The 18,056-nt window shown below is 38.5% G+C and overlaps 1 protein-coding gene across 1 annotated transcript; it reads left to right on the plus strand.

Annotated features, from left to right (window-relative positions):
* The first annotated feature begins 11,262 nt into the window (after positions 1-11,262).
* Positions 11,263-17,848, plus strand: LOC139714548 (rho guanine nucleotide exchange factor 37-like). The gene is made up of 5 exons (XM_071626239.1): positions 11,263-11,950; positions 13,204-13,389; positions 14,383-14,581; positions 15,680-15,810; positions 17,263-17,848. Exons 1-5 carry the CDS (start codon positions 11,852-11,854, stop codon positions 17,437-17,439), a joined length of 792 nt encoding a protein of 263 aa, XP_071482340.1. The 5' UTR covers positions 11,263-11,851; the 3' UTR covers positions 17,440-17,848.
* Positions 17,849-18,056: the final 208 nt, after the last annotated feature.

Genomic DNA, 18,056 nt, shown 5'->3' on the forward strand with positions numbered 1-18,056 from the left:
CTTACGTTGTATATTGTATTCATACGACTGTAAAATGCACATTCTGCTTTGAATAGTACATTGTCAAGTGCACAACTTATTCGGCAGATAGACCTAGGCGGAGCTGTAGTGTGTACAGCTGTATGTGTGTACAGTTTGTAGTGTTGTACGTGTGTGTTCACACACTGTAACACATAATTTGTCATACCCTCTTACACATGTGTGTATGCACACACTGTAGCACATGTGTAATGCACAGACTGTTATGCATGCCTGTATGCGTGTACCTGTGTATGCCCACACTGTTGCACATGTACATATACAATGCATGTGTACTCACACTGTTCGATAAATGTGTGTGCATTGTACATGAATGCACACACTGTTAAATATGTGTACAGTGTAGGCCCTACAGTGTACACACATATATACAATTGTATGCACATTCACTGTACAACTTTTAGACAGTGTACAGTAGGAAGCATTCTAACACCACAGTGATGGGTATGCATTTGGCCTATACACTGTGTGTGATACATACATAATAAATTTGTGTGCAACATATGCTCTGTGTGTCACAGTCATCATCACCATATATTCATCTTTCTGCATTCATCAGTGAATCTCACATGTGACACATTTCCGTGCCATTCATCAGTGTATCACACATGAATTACATTTTAATTTTGCTACACACATCTTCACTGCAGTATACAAGTACATTTACATTTACCGCACAGTCTGCTAACTTTGTCATAAAATGCAATTCTTCATTTAAAAATTCATGATTATCAAGACACTGGTCCATCCATTGTTTTAGTGTGTGGTTTGGTCTTGGCTACATGTACAAATGTAGCTCTGTTACAGTTTTAAAGCTTTACTCTCATCAGAAGCAAGTCTACATTGTACAGTGTACATTGTATGTATACAGTAGTATTCATATCTTTCTGTTACTGTATACGCTGAATATTTCACGAGGTTTTTAGTTTCGAGAATTCAGCAAGTCGGGTGCAATTTGCGAAATTAAAGACGCGAAAAATATTGACTCTGTTCCTGATGTGAATGTGACGTACACGTGTACATTTCTCCGTTCAGTACACGACTCCACGATCGCGAATTTAACCACTCGCGAAATCGTCAGGATTTCCGATTTGCAAAAATTTAGACTCACGAAATATATGAGGTATACAGTATTTGATCATGATGGTCCATGGGTAGAAACACGGCATTGAAGTTTAATAAAGACTGAGTCATCAATGCTGGTATAAACTGGAAATTTAAAAGATCTTCTATGTACATGTGCATTATGTTGTTTTGGAGTTTAATTTGATAAATGCACTTTTAATCGCCTCTTTTATAACCATAATTCATGCAAATTGTTTTGATTTGTTTCTCATTTCACCTTCAGCCATGATATTCCCACAAGCTTTGAAAGTACCCTCTTCCTGTAAACTTTTTATTTTTTCTAAATGAATGAAGGATAAGTAGAAAAAGTTATGGTAATCCTACTGATTAAAGTTGTGTTGACAATAATCCTGATTCTAAGAACAAATGATTATGATAATTAAGAGAATAAAACAAATTATCAACTGTCAAATGGTTGAACTAAAGGCTAGTGGCACTCTTGTGATGTACATGTAATGCTCAGGGTGCTTTGAGTCAAGGTACTGTCTAAAAGTTGAACTTAACTTTCATTAGATTACTCAGCATTTACACAAATTGTTGTAGCAAAATCAGTCCGTCCTCAACGGGTTAAAGTTGAGGATGCCACTTTGGACATTGGATGAATGGTCTTTTGTCATGGGAACTGCAATGTATTTCTGACCTTTAACCCTCACAAGACATCAACGTCAATGTGGTATTCTGTTGTGTGCAGACAGGTACAGCTTTGTAGCTGATATGGAAACAAAGGAGTCAAATGAAACTTGATTGAATGACATGAAAACTTTAATAAAGGTTGGGATTTTCCCTCGGCAGGTGTTTTTTTTTTCCTCTTCTTTTTTTTTCCATTTCTTTTCAGTAACTTCTCATCTCTTTTGCACCCTTTTCATCCGCCCATTTTATCCATCCTTCCATGTTCCATTCATCCATCCATCCATCCATCCACCCTTCTGTCCATCCATCCACCCTTTTATCTTTCCAACCCTCATCAGTCCAAACACAAGAAAAAGGAGGCCGATAGTGATGAGGATGAGGCTACCACGGTTGGTAGCCCCCGGCGACTGAAGGAAAAAGTCCCGAAAGAGGTTGGGAATCTCATCTCTTGGCATGGACTGTTTGTGTTTACTTAGTTTTTTCCCTCTACTGTGTTTCCCCTTCAACTTCAAACTAGCGAACTTGTGTGTCAAATTGTGTATTTTGTTGTTGCCATTTTTTATGTGTTGTTTGTTTTTCTGTACTTGTCTTTCAGTGGTTTTTCTGTTGCTTTGTTTCCTAATATTCCAGGGCTTCATTTCATGCGAATTTGCTATGAATAGGTGCTTTCCTATCCCCATTATTTTTCCGTTTTCTAAGATTGTGAGTGACAACCCATTTTTTGAGGATGAACTTCTGCCTCATGTAACAATGAACACATGTGCTCTTCATTTAGAGATTTGAGATAAAAAAATGCCTCTTGAGCGTGCATGCAACACAGAACTGGTTCGTACATCTGTGTTGACTGTTGCTATCAAGGAGATGCATTAGTATACTATTCATATTATTTGGAAGTTGAAGTAAAAGTAATAAAAAATATAAACACATGTTGAGATTTCTCAGTTGTTGATGCATCAATGCATGCAAACAACACAATTCTATATTTGACACAAAATGATTCTGTAATGCCAAACAAGTCAAAGAAATAGATTGTTCAATTTCAAAAGTTGCTATTGATGGTAAAGAAGTATTTCAAGTTAACTTATACTTCAGATTAAAAAAAGGAGAAAATAATGACTTTTCTGGTTGCAGTTATTGTAGCTTTGCCCTTCTTGTAGGCTAGCAAGTGTATAGTGAATTTCACATGAAACTTGGCCAATATGTCCCAGTTATGCTCTGTCTTGTTTTGTTCACATTAAGGTTACTAGTAGTGCAGTTGTCAGTGTTTATATTCACTCTGTACAGTATGTTGAAGTTAGCAGAGTAGATTTGTGATGAATGTAGATGACTACATAGTAGATTATATGTTGTATGCATGCTCCCCCCAAAGTGGCTCCCTACTTCAGGTACATGTTGCTAAGAATTGAAGTGATACTCAGCTCTCATGCTGAAATTGACTCTAACAGTTATAAAAATGTTAGATTTGATCTTACAGAACTTTTGTACATTGTGCAGAATTTCAACAAAAAGTGAATGAAATGATCATGTCCATATACCGGTAATACATGAGGTAATATGCTACCTTTAACACATTTCCTAATTGGATTGTGGTTGAAAAAGATGATCTATATGAATATCTTGTCTAGCATTGATAATTCAGCAACTATCATCTCCTCTCACTGGAAATCAAAGCATAATTTTTATTCAATTTGATGATGCTTTATAGTCTGATAATGTGTCAAATTATGATGAAGCTTGTAGCGGTCTTTTTGTTTTCCTGGTGATTCAAACATATTTATGATAGTCAACTGCAACCTGAAGTGGGATTTCGCTGTAGATCTTGCCTAACCTAGCAGCCTTGTTTATTTGTGAGTGTGATGATATCACATTCTGCAGAACAAACTTCTCCTTCTAGTTGAATTGCAGAATGATATGTCAGTTTGGTACTTTATGCCAATTACAAGGTAGTTCCAAATCTACTTGTAGTCACCTTGGGGGAATTATGAGGGGGTTGGCATCATTTGCTTGTTTTTCTGGTGGTGTTGGTACAACATATATGTGGGGTAGACTATTGCACTGGGTATGCACCCAACTTTTTACTAGGAAGAGAATTGGGATCTATTTTTATGTGCACCTTGTACCTTTATCATGACTCTCACACATGGAACCTCCATTATACATGTACATTGTATGTACCTTTGTATGTGCTATCTCGAGGGACAGTGTGTTTGGATCTCAATACTACACGTACATGTACATGTAGTCTTTGCTCATCTACAAATTGTAGATTCACTGGGATTTGAACCAATTGCACTTAGGTTTACAAGGCACCTCATTCAAAGCCTCCTCACTATTCTGTGCAACAAACCTCAACAACTTACCTCAGTGAGGATGCCTTGTAGGTAATTGCAATGAATCATTCTCAGCATTAATCATTTTGGGAAACTCATGTTCTTGCATCAGTTTTAAGACAAAAAAGAAAAAGAAAAGAAATAAAATGAAAAGAGTTCTGTGCTACCGCAAATGGATAGATATTAGGACCATCGAAAGTGAATGGGTTCTTCCAGTGTCTGTTAGCATGCATGATGGATTTCTGTGTTACATCTATAGACAACCTCCTTTTAGCATTATTTAGTGACAATTTTTTATATATTTCTTTTGCTTGTTTGTGTGTTGCTTTTTGTCACAGTTTATTGATAATAATCCTGGATGTTGGTTTGATAATTTGTTGTACTCAGTAGAGTCTCAGTATACACACGCCATTGTTGTTGTTCTGTTTTATGTTATTACTAAATGTTCTTTCAGAAGTGACCTACAGTATTTTCTTTGCACAGTGTACATGTATCTCTCCTAGTCATGTTGTATATCCTTATATTAATGATTGATCCATAGCATTCATATTTATATTTAGTTAGACACCGTACATTAGCTCAGTCCTGCAGCATATGCACTGCTCTGCAATTTATAGATTTGCATATAAAGCAAAGTGTAAAAAACTACAATGTACATGTACACTGTGGCTACTATGTACGTACAGTATAGGTTTAATTGTATTCCCAAACGCTAAACTGTTTTTACACTGTGTTTATATTATGATCCCTAGCTGTTCCAGCTCATTGTGCATTGTAGCTGCCACACTGCCCACTAAAGCTGCAGTAACGTTGCTACACCGTGTGCTACAATGTATACAAGTCACATTGTACACTGCAGCTGCTACTGTACACACTGTGTTTAACCCTAACCAGGCCGGGCTTTTTGGGGTGTTCTGTGGCCGGGGGAGGGTTGATTCAACACCCCCCCAGATCTCGGCCATCAGTCGCACAATCGCCCTGAAAATTGGCACATACATTACCTGTCGTGTAATCTTCAAGTTGTACCAAACTGTAAAAAAAAAAGTTTAATTTTTCATTTTTCATATTTCATATTTTAATATGTGTGAAATCATAAATTTTGCTCTAATTCAGAAAATGAAGCTAATGGCATCCTAATTTTTGGTAACATTATGCCTTGTAACATTCCTAACAGTGTACTTGAAAAAAAAAATCAGTATCAAAACTAATTTCTTATTTTTTTTATTGTTTTATGAATTTCTTATGTATTTCTTTGTTTTTTGACCTTTTGTTTTATCATTTTTTTCACAAAATTTATGACAGAACCTATTTCAAGCATAATCATGCTGAAAATAATTGATTTCAGCCAATGAAAGTGAAAATAATCATATCTTTATGAATAAGGTGAGAAAACTCCCATTTGCATATTAGACTTTATACACAAAATCACGTTTTTGAGCCATTTTCGGTCTGACAGGCATATATAAAAGGTTGTACAGCGTCGTAACGGTATGCGCGATTTTCGCGAAAATGGTGTCAAAAGATGTGCGAGATTTGAAAGTAAAAAGTCAGTGAACGGCGCGGTCAAAAAATTTCCCACAGCGAAATAGTCGCGAAAATTGTCGAGGGGGGGTTGATTCAACCCCCCCCCCCCCCCCTCCGACCCTTTTAGGGTTAATGCAGTGCAACTGCTTTTACTGTGTTTATACAAAGTGTAGATGTCACACTGTGTATTGTAGCTGCTACACTGTGCTATAGAATGATGTTACTCTGTACACTGTAGTTGCTACTCTGCACTGTGGTCCTGTTCACTGTAGATGTTTCACTGCACACTGTACACTGTAGCTGCTACACCGTGCATTAGCAGTTGCCTCATCTTACTGTAGTCACATTACCTCATATACAGTGTATAACATGTATGTATGGTTACTGTGTAAACTGCAGATGCTACACTGAGCATCATTTCTGAGTACACTGAGCACTGTATCAGCAACATCCCACAATATGAAAACATAGTACACTGTACAGGTACAGACTGTAGACATGTCCACTGCCTATCAAATCAAGAGCTGCCTGCTTTCTGTTTGGTTTAGATGGGACACAGGTTTGTATGCTACACTATACCACTACATTGCATTTTTCATGTGTCATTCTCTATAAAAATAGAGAGAAAAAGTATTAAATGTTAAATCAAAAGAATTAATTTTAGTCAGCAAAACTGTCAATATGCATTATACACATACAGAGTGTAGGTTCAAAACACTGTACATGTACCATGATATATGAACCCATATCTTTATTTTATTTTATTTATTTTTTTGTGATCAAGGTTCATGATGTAAAGTCTCATGTGGTGCATAATCACCTCATTTGTTTTACTGCCATGTTGTGTTTTCATTGTTTCTCCATTTGATATTTGATGTCTGGACTACACTTGTACAGTTTGTTAAGGAATTTGCTTGAAGTCTCACATTCCAGTCTTATGAGGTTCCATACTGTGCTTCACACATGTCTCTCTGTCTTTTACCTTCTTTCAGCTCTCTGCTGCAATTCTGAAATGCTGAATAGTATAGACTATCAACATTTGTGTGCTATTTGTAGTTCATGTATACCTCAATTTGACAAAGAGAGGTGATGTTATCTGTATATTGATGATGTGTCATAGAACTTTAGCTGACACGCCCACTCTTACTTTTCTCCTCTGGCCCCGCCCCCCTGACCATTACCTCCTTACCCCCACTACCACCACTTGTCCGCTATTGTCGTTGTCTCACCCAGTCCAAACATAAGAGGCTTGAGGATAGCGCGAGCGAAGATGAGGCGACAACAGTGGGGGCGCCCCGACGTCTCAGGGAGCGCCAGCCCAGAGAGGTTTGGATCCAAATCAAGAGGAAAAAAAATATGAAAATGAGAAAAAAAAAATACTAAACTTCACACACTCATGCAAAGCCCAATATCATTATATGAGAATCAAAATTTAATGACTAGAGAAAGCAGGTAAATTTGGTCTCCACTGTCAGTATAAATTCAGAAATGTTACTATATTCTAGACACTGCATACCAGTAGCAAACTTATTGATAAGAAGGAGTTGTGTGAACCAACCTGAAAGTGCACATTCACACAAACTGATACCATAAAAGTTGTAAAGTGCACAGACCAGTTTCCAATTTTGACTCATAAAATGAATGAGATTAATATTGCCATCCAACAGTTTCGATGCCTCTCTGGAACATGATTTAAGCAAAGAAAAGTTAAAGTCACATAATCAAGCTGTGTGTGAAGTTTAGGCCCTTTACATTATTGGTTGAAATGCCTGCTGTGTGTCTTTTTCTCCCTCCTTCCTATTGGGACTGGCAGTTTTACTTATTCTCCCCACACACACCCCATGGCCGGCGGAACCGTGGGGGCCGTGGGGGCTGGGCCCCCACATTTTTTGTGCACCATACAAAGGAATAAATAAGGTGTCATCACTAACTTTTTCCACTGAATACCTTCTTTTCTTTTTTATGTTTGTCAGCTGAAGAAACCCGGAAATGGAAGGGGAGAGATAAGCTGTTTTGTTTTTTTGCTTCTTAGTTTATGAAACCCAAAAGTGTGCCCCCACACTTTTGAAAACACTCCGCCGGCCCTGCACCCTATTGCCTGAACCATTCGATTTTCCTTCCTGCCAGATCCGTTCCTTTTGCAAGCGGCTGTCTTGGATGTTTGTCTGTGTCAAAACAGAGAATGGGCTGCAACGATGGAGTACTCTGTGTATTAAATCTTTTGTGGACTGAATGCTGTGTTGATTTGTTCTTCCCTTGTTTGCCATTGTTGTTGTTGTTGCCTGCATTGAGTATAGTGTACATATCACACGACACAGTATTGTATTCCTTCACACTTTATAAAGAGAGCATGACACACCAGTGGCTCCATTCATATAATAGTTGCTATGACAGCAACTCTTGCTGGAATGCCAAGTGTTATGGCAACAACAAGAATTGAGCTTCCTGATTGGATGATGCAACAAGGAGTTGCTATAAATACACTTGTAGCAAGAGTTGCTGTCAATAATTTTTCTTTTCCCCTTAACCCATTGAGGACAGGCTAATTTTGCTTCAACACACATTTCCCATAGACACCTGCCTGAGTATACTCGGGACTAGTCTTCGACGGGTTAAATGAAATGGGACTCAGAATGAAATCTAAGCTGTTGTGGCCCAGTGGTTAAGACCACGGAGCACAGACTCTTAATCACAAGGTCCCTAGTTCAAGTCCCCTGGGCGCAACAGCTGTGCCCTGGGCAAGACACTTAATCCTCTTTCCCCAGTCCTTCATAGAGAATTTCTAAAAGCCCTTGATTTCAGGGTTCCTTCCTTGTATCAAAGCTTTCATTGTTTTCCTAGTGGCCGTGTAAAGAAAATTGATTTGAAGCAAATCCAAAATCAGATACCCTGTCTTGTCATGTACATTGTACAATAGTATGTTTATCTACCGGCAGGGCTCTGTGATATCATAAGCACACATGCAGAGCACAATATATATCTACATTTTTATCAACATTTGAAGTTACCTGACTTCTGACACCATCCCCCCCCCCAGAAAATGTTTCTTTCGTGCTGTCATTGTGTTCTTTCCACCTTTTCCTTTCTATAGCAAGTAGTATTTACATATATTTATGTCTACTGTAATAATGTTGCAGCACTTTTGTTTTTTTCAAGGACCAAGCTACTGTACCTGTGCAACAACTACATTATAATCATACTGCTTTCATTGGCATTAAGAGCCCTCTACATTTTAAAATGTACTGGCACAAATCCATGTGTGTAAACCATGGCAGTCAACAACTTACTCCTATCGCAAATGTCTTTTGTATGACATATTTTTTTTTTCATGTTTTATATTTATTTATTTTTCTTAGTTACAACACCCTAAAAATAAATCACCTGTAGTCCTGTAGGAGGCCTTGAAAAATCAAGCCATCGACCTTTTTTCTCTGCTTTTTTTTTTTTTGAATATCAGATGTAAAACTGCATTCATGGTTCATATTCACGCATCAAATTCACTGCCTTTTTTTTTTTTTTTTGATATGGTAAATTGCATTCTTTTTCAACATATGGCTGCAGAGTAAAGGAGTGATAACATTTCCAGGTTAATTTCTTTGCACAAGAAATTGTATATTTGGGTTCTATTGGGCACACACAGTACAACTTGGCTTCACCTTTAAAGAGAGTTTTGCAGGTTTTGTTTTTGTGTGATGAATGATAGTTTTATATTTCACTGCATGTGCTGTAAACAACACACCTCTCATTTGGTCCTACATTTATTTACTGCATGACTGTTCTTGCATATCAAATCCATGCACTCCTACATCATTTTTTCTGTATTCTTACTCAGTTTTTTTTTCTGTTTTCTTTTTTTTTATCATTTATTTGAGGAAATGACAGCCAGTGATCATTGAAAGTCATGTGTGTACATTTTTTTTTTAATGAGCTTTATGTCTTTGATACACACTTTGTAGGTCTGTTCTTATGCTATCTTTTTTGTTACTGACCCTACCAAATTTGTCCATTTTTAAGTTCATTTTACCTTCATTGTGTGACATTAAATACCCCTACCTATGCCAATATATATTTAAATGACATATGCAACCAATTGTGATGAGGCCATCTCACAAATTTTCTGCAATTGTTTTCATTCCGTGTGATTCAAAATATGACCTTGTGTGCATTTTGTGCTTACGCTGTGAAATCTCAAAAACAAAGAAAAAAAGAAAGAATTGTCGATATGTACCAAACGTACTTTTGTGCCTGTATCAATATGATTTCATGAAGGTTGTGAATTGGCATCATTTTTGTTTCAGTGTTCAAGAAAAATATTTTGTTTGTTATATTAAGTTATGCTTTAACTAATCCTTGCAGACATTTTTATTTTTCTTGTTGTTTTGCTCATTATTTTTGCATAATTCTTACAAGACAAATGAATTAATTGTATTTTTGCCCCAAGTGTGAAATGAATAGCTGATATCACTTCTGTTGTAACAAATGATGAAAATTTATTAATGCTTGTTAGTGATAACTATGATGTAATACATTGTACATGTCTTATTCCATCAATTTATTGTTTTTGTCCTTTTGTATTTTTATGTTCATTATTATTGTTATTATTATCATTATTATTATTATTATTATTAGTAGTAGTAGTAGTAGTAGTAGTAGTAGTAGTAGTATCATTGTTAATATCAAAATCACATCTATTCCTATAAACATCAACAACATCTAATTATACCTTGTAGTAGAAGCACACACTAATTATTTTCAGGGTTGTTTTTTTTTTCTACACTGGACTAGACAGAAGGCTGATCAGTTAGAGTAGTAGTACTTAGTGCTTTAATAGGAATGGGTTAAAGGTATTAAAAAAGAAATGAGAATATCACCTCTTTGCATGTTAGATGTACAATTGTATCACCAATCTCCAACCATCTTTAGGGTGGTGCAAAAAAAAACAAAGATAAAAGAGAATGGGGTGTGTGGTGTGTAGCTGGGATGTAAAAGAAGAATAGATGTATGCCACACAGAAAGAGAACATTATACTTCGAACAATAGGACTTAGCACTACTTTTGTAACTATAAGTTTGTATCTTATTTTATTATCATTATTTGAGTACAGCACCAGAGCAGCAGGTAAGGTACAGTTTGTTGATAAACAGGGACTGTACTCAGCTTGCAAAGTAGAACCTTAAGTGATATATAACTAAACCTTGTACCATCCAAGCTCATTATAATTAAAAGCTGAGCTGTATACACAAAGGATGCCGGTGTAGTTGTACAATGTTGAAGTGCTGTATGTGTGCCATGATAGTGACATGATACACTCTTAAAAAGAAAAGGGTAAATCAGCATTTTCAAAGGGGCGAGGAGTGACAGCTTTTTAAAAATTATGTATTCACCCCTTTTCTTGCTGTATCTAGCACATCTAACTGTTGGATTCAGCTGGATAAGGATGAATACAACATTTTAAAAATGCTGTCACTCCTCGCCCCTTTTAAATTTTGATTTACCCTTTTCTTTTTAAAGAGTGTATATACTTTTTTTTTAGGGGGGGAGGGTGAGGGGAAAGGGGTTATTACCTACATTGCTAGGTCAGTGTTGATGCCCAACGATTTATGTGTAGAATGCATTTAATGTAACGTGTATACCAAATACATATGTCACCCTTATTGTGGTTGCCTAGACACAGGAAAATGGCACCCAAAGAGTTATACATGTATCTTATCTAGATTGGCCATCTCTTTAATATCAAAGAGTTTATGATATCTGGATTGGCTTTCTCATAGCAAAGAGTTAATCTGGATTGGCCATCTTGTCCCAAAGGGATACAATATCTGGATTGGCTGTCTCATGGCACAGAGTTTTAATATCTGGATTGGCCATCTCGTAGCAAAGAGTTGTAATATCTGGATTGGCCATCTTGTAGCAAAGAGCTTACCATATCTGAATCAGCTGTCTCGTAGCAAAGAGCTATTAATCTGGATTGGCTGTCTCGTGGCAAACAGTTTTAATATCTGGATTGACCATCTCGTAGCAAAGAGTTAATAATAACTATGTCTGGATTGGCCATCTTGTAGCAAAGAGTTGATAATAACTGGATTGGCCATCTCACTCTCTCTCTCATTTGCTGCCAGGTGAAGGATGAGAAGGAAGTGGCGAGGAAGAACTACGAGGCCCTCAACATCCAGCTGAAGGATGAACTGCCGAGGCTTTGCGAGATGGCCATGGCACTCTTCAAGAGCTGCGTCATCTCCTTCATCGAGGCGGAGCGCGACCACATCAACTCCACGCTGAAGAAGCTCTACCCACTCATTGAGGTCTGTTTTGTACAATGTATTTCCTTTTTCTTCTCATTATTATCATACACCCACATACAAGTAGTGTGTATTAGCGGGGTATACATGTATGTGATCACTTAGCTCAAAAACCCACTAAAAAGTAGGCCAAAATAAATTCCACCTTTAATACATAGTTTGAAAGAGTCAAGCCCTATGTTTTAAAATGACATAACTTGTTAAAATTGGACCATAAATCCATTAAAAAAAAGTGATTGAAATAAGAGAGAGAAAGGAGGGACAGTTTAATGGAAAGGGGAGAAAAAAGGATTTAAAGATTATGGTCACTTGGGTGTGCTGTGCAGTAATTTACTGTATACACCATATATTTCGCGAGTCTAAATTTTCGCAAATCGAGAATTCCCGATGATTTCGGGAGTTGTTAAATTTGCTATTGTGGAGTCCTGTACTGAACGGAGAAATGTACACGCATACGGCACTTTCACATCGGGATCAGCGTCAACATTTTGGCTTGTCTTTAATTTCGCAAACAGCACCTGACTCGCGAAATTTGCAAAAATAAAAACCTCGTGAAATATTCTTCGTATACAGTATCCTGTTTGCCAGTGAAAGTAGTGCCTGCCTGTAAAAAATATGATCCAGAAAAACTGCTAGTATCTCAATTTTGGTTTTGTTGTAAGCTGCCAAACTTTGTAGATAGAGAAAAGATCACTTTCCCAGGTGAGACAAACTTTGAAAAATTGAGTCTGTCATCCCAGATGACCTATTTTGGTCCATTACAGGTAATACTAATCTGCCATTTTTTGTGGGTTTTGAGCTGAGTGGTCACTCTTAGGTCAAGTGGTCAGTCTGCTGCAAACTTCTTTGTATTGAACTACTCCACAAGATAGTATGTAGCGTAAGTGTGCAAGACATGTTTTTCTTCAATATTGAATGTTGTGTTGCCGTAGTACCTAGTACATTCTTGGAATATTAAAAAAGCATTTAAAATAATTATTCTGGATTAAGCACTACCTCTCTCAGTTTTTGACCATTTGACTTTAAATCTTGCACTTAGGAGCACCACAATGTTGATGGTAGTCCCAGTCTATTTTCAATTGCTGTTTATTTGTGTTGTTTTTTTATGCCTCCACTATGAAGTGTTGTTGGAGCCATTACTGATTTGGACATGTTCCTCAAATATCATAGCAAGAGTGTATGATAAACAAATTTCCACTTATTGTCGAGTCCTCGTTATATCGAAATAATCATGGTCATTTCTCATCAAAATCTAGTTGTCGATTGTGAAGTCCAACAACATGCTGTCCATCATGGCTGATTTTGAGGTGTGCCATCAGCAGGCATCAGAGGCCATGATGATCTACACCTTTGTCCCGAGAAACTTTGACCGCAAGGTGGAGAAGTCGGAGAGGAAATCCCGTAAGAGCCTCGCTCAGCCGACAGTCCCTGCCAGCAAACCGGTGAGCATGACTTGATGTGGTCAATTACACTGTCATTGACATAGACATCAGTAGACAACATTTCATAGAAGTATTGACCAGGGTGTTGCAAACCCATTGTTCTGCTTGCTTGACATAATTCATCTATGATATATTAAAGGGTGATTCAAAATGCTGGGGCTTTGCTGGAAAGCTCATACGAGCGAATAGAAGGAACTTTTCTGGTAATGTCTTCGTCTTTCTCCTGATCAGTATTTCTTGTTTTATATGACATTTTTATCAATCTGTTCAGTGTTTCATTGAGTTAGGTGAGATTTTTAGCAGTGATTTATAAATGACGCACATTGTATGTACACTGTACGTGTGTTTATGTGTGTCTGTGTGTGTATGTCTCTTTGTGTCCAATTGTATTATTACCTCCGCCAAGGGAGGAGGTTATGTTTTCGTTAATGTTGGTTATTGTGTGTGTTTGTCCTTATGCAAAATAACCCAGAAAGTAGTTAACAGATTGGAATGAAACTTGCAGGAAAGATTGAGAATGACACAAGTAATAAACGATCAACATTTGGTGGTGATCCGAGAATTTGGGGGGAATTTATTAAGGATTTTTGATATTTTGGCAGGTAGGGTCAATGAACTTGAGAGTTCAGGCTGCGCATATTTGAGGTTTGCATGCGCGCACTAATGTGCGTGCCCTAGTTTCTGCTAAGGCAAGGCGCGCTGTGCAGCTGAGGGTTTATGATGTATCAAAGGCTTCTATATTGGGAAATCGGGCGACTTTCAGCACACTATAAACATTAGCACGCTATAAGTACATATGGGTGGAAATCACTGGTATCTCTATGGAAGAACAAGATCAGTGATAGAAATTCGCTGCATGCTTGGCGGAGGTCTGTGCTCTAAGAGTGCTTCTCTAGTTGTGGAATGCTCTGATATTGAAGATCTAGTAGTTTGTCTCTCTCTCTCTCCACCCCACCACACCCCTCCCATCTACCAACCACCGGGGTTCACTAGCCGTCATCCAAGGCCCAAAGCGACGCCCAGAGGCAGGGAGTCCTGACCCGATACCAGGCGGGGCGGGTGTACCAGGTCCGGTCAAACTTCATCGCCCAGCAGCCCATGGACATTAGCGTCTACAAGGGTAACCTAGTGGGCATCATCAAGGAGCAGGACCCAACGGGCAGCTCGGACCGGTGGTACGTCGACAGTGGAGGTGAGCCATGCCCCGGGAAAATTGAAAATTTTCCTGTTCTGTGTATCCTTCAAAGTATTGCTGTTTTGACCTCAGAATGTGCCCACAGAGTTCTAGTATTGGACCTCAGTATCCTAACCTGGCAGTGCCAGATTTTCTGGATGTCTCTCAATCAAACTATTTTCAGAGCATGTATTCCAGCAAAAGATATATTCAAAAACAAGCAAGTAAAACTTGGATGCAGGGGGATTATCCAAACAGTGAAATTAGTCACCCATGATACAATCCAATCTGCCAACATCAATGAACTTTTGTAGACAAAAATTGCACACTATGAAGTTGTTAGCATCAATATGGTACTTCGAAGGAGATTAGGAGACATGAATGTGATGCGTAAATGATTAATGAAGAAATGAACACACTGTCCGACTGTGTTATGTTATTTCAGGTTTGCTCTCGTACAATGATCGGTAATGTTTGTTTTTTTGTTTCTTTTCTATTGATTCTCAATTGACAATATTACCTGTGCATTGCATGTTAGATTTTATTAGATACTAGTCTGAATTATCGAAGTGAAAAGATGCATGAGTCAATGAATAGATGATTAAAAATATAGACTTATTGACCTACATGTACATACTGTAAATCAAATCTGTGGTCCAGCTAGCTGCCCATGTCAACATATTACCTCAAGATGAAGCCAGATGTGACCACTTTAGAATTAAAAGCATAACGAGAGATGGGTAGAAAGTTTTTGGAATGTTCTTGGAATTTTTTTTCAGTCACGAAGGATGCACAAGAATTTGTGTGTACAGATGAGACACTAACATATTCTGGACTTTTGAATACACAATACCAGAGACACCGAAGAAGGGTGTTTCAGTATACATTTGGGTTTAAAGGCGAGGAAATGCAGTAGCTCTTAAAGCTATGCATACATGTTGTTCCAAAACTGAATAATTATGTTTCTCTCAAGGGCATCATGTTAGGACATACAATGTATGTACACCTTGACCATGTTTGTGTTAAATTGGTATACCAAGATTAATGTTTTACTAATTTGATATGCATTATTCCTACAAACATCTCACACCCCCCCCCCCCCCCCTCCACTCACAGCATCCCAGGGGTTTCTACCGAGCACCATCCTAGTGCCGTACAGCCAGGATGCTCTCTCACCCAACCCCCCGGCATACTCCAGCGATGACGAGGCCAATAGAGGCCTCTACAGCGACCTCAGCTCGCCACAGGTATATTTTGAATTTAAATTTGAATTTGAATTTGAAGTTGCAATTCTCCCTTATGTTTAAGAATATAGCGCATTGGTCACTAGCAGTCGGGTCTGTACGGTGGCTGTATACCGCGTGAAATAATCTTGCACACCCATGCGCAACATGTGGAGGTCAAGCGAGGTCACACTTTCGGTGTTCGCTTATGCACTTCCAGAAATACAGAGTTAAACATTTTTTAGCAGGCACTTTTTTAGCAGGCGCAGGTCACACTTTCTGTGTTCACTTGTACACCTCCTTAGACACAGGATAAAGTGCTTTGCCTCGCGGCACAACAACTGCATTCAGGGTACTTGTAATTGATAGTCCATCGTTGCGTCCAATGAGCCTCAAAAGTGCCTCAGTGAAGTACAAGCAATGCGAATCTGTCATTACCACTCACCTGGTAATCTAGAGATTACCTTATGTACCATACGTAAACCTCCTCTCACTCAGTTTCTGTTATCCTGCAGGTAAAAGGAGGGCAAAGACACATTTGGGATGCATTTGATATCATACAATCCAAGTAACTTTTACCCAAATAACTGGAAAGATTGATGCCTTTATTAGATCAAAGCCACACATCTGCGCTTGAAAAATTCTGGTATTAGAGAGCATATTTGGTGTAGATATGACATGAGAGGGTTGAGTGTAATTGTCTCCAAATAGACATCTGTGGGAAAAATTCCTGTATTCGAGAGCATATTTAAAGGGAACCCAAACTTAAAGAGCAATGTGGATTGAGTAAAAGCAGCAACATCAGAATAACACATCAGTGAAAGTTTGAGGAATATCGAACAATCGATGCAAAAGTTATGAATTTCTAAAGTTTTGATGTTGGAACTGCTGGATGAGGAGACTGCTAGAGGTTATGACGTATGTGTGGACAACAATATAAAGAAAATATTTTAAAAAGTCCACAAAAAAATCACTTTTCTAGCATTATGAAAGAGCACTTGACTAACCGCTTTTAGAAAGCGGGGGAATAATTGCTACCCTTAACATATGTCAGGATCAAGGTGATGGAATGTGTTATTTTCATGAAAAATGAATTTTTGTTGATTTTCCTTTATATTTTCTTTATATTGTTGTCCACTCATACGTCATTACCTTTAGTAGTCTGCTCATCCAGCGGTTTCAACACCAAAACTTTACAAATTCATAACTTTTGCATCGATTGTCCAATTTTCCTCAAACTTTCACTGATGTGTTCTGCTAATGTCGCTGCTTTCACTCAATCCACGTTGCTCTTTGGGTTTAGGTTCCCTTTAATGTTGATATGACATGAGAGGGTTGAGTGTAATTACCTCAAAACATGCACACACACACACACAAAAAAAACGAAGCAGAAATTTCCACATTTCCCAAATATAATGCGCGTGTCAGACAGCATAGTATTCGAGATTATGCAATACATTGTTTCCTATGTTTCAGTATTACTACGCTGAGTGGGCCTTCACTGCCAGTAGCCCCAATGAGCTGACGTTGACTGAGGGTGCCGTTGTGACGGTCATCGCCGCCCAGGACACGGAGGGCAACTCGGAGTGGTGGCTGGTCGAAAAGGATGGTCAGCAGGGCTACGTCCCCAGCGCCTACTTGGCCAAGGTGTAGCCAAGGCTGTACGGGAGGGGAGCGGCCACGCCCTGTTTTTTAAGGGTGGTATTTTACCGGCACCTGCTGCAAGACCAAAGGGGGACGGTGATTCAAATAACATTGTGTGTTCCCTCCTGATTGTGTTAATACCCCAAGTATATCTACCCATATTGCAAATTGTATGAAGGGGAAAAGGGTGACCACACCCATCTTTCAAGTGGTATTCTACCAAAAGCTTTCTGTTAGTTTTCCAGCCATGCAAGCTTACTTCTTGATGGGAATGCTGAATAACCATGCCCAGTTTTCGATTGGGAGTCTACCCTTACAGCTGGTGGTAGACCAAAGGGGTTGGTCAACTCACACCATCATTAGGTGAGCCTTTCCCTCGATCATTTCACCCTACAACTTTGTTCAAATTGCATGAAGGGAAAGGGGAGTGAGAAAGACCGTCCTTCAGACGAGAGTCTTAGATCTACGTACTGTAGCTTACAGATGACTGGAGGAAGGGGGTACCGGTATTTCAGACAAACTCATGTTGTTACCCCTTTACAAAGTGCATGAAGGGGAATGGAAGTGACCACACCCAGATTCCAGGCAGGACTCTACCGGTAGTTGGCGGTAGACCAGAGGGGCAT

Source organism: Diadema antillarum, unplaced genomic scaffold (assembly GCF_040938485.1).
Source record: "Diadema antillarum isolate AM-2024a unplaced genomic scaffold, OU_Dant_1.0 seq00002312_RagTag, whole genome shotgun sequence".
NCBI lineage: Eukaryota > Metazoa > Echinodermata > Echinoidea > Diadematoida > Diadematidae > Diadema > Diadema antillarum.

Coding starts and splice junctions, on each gene's coding strand:
- LOC139714548 (XM_071626239.1), top strand. CDS start 11,852: ATGGCCATGGCACTCTTCAAGAGCTGCGTCATCTCCTTCATCGAGGCG. Junction 11,951..13,203: donor AGCTCTACCCACTCATTGAG/GTCTGTTTTGTA, acceptor ATCAAAATCTAG/TTGTCGATTGTGAAGTCCAA. Junction 13,390..14,382: donor CAGTCCCTGCCAGCAAACCG/GTGAGCATGACT, acceptor GGGGTTCACTAG/CCGTCATCCAAGGCCCAAAG.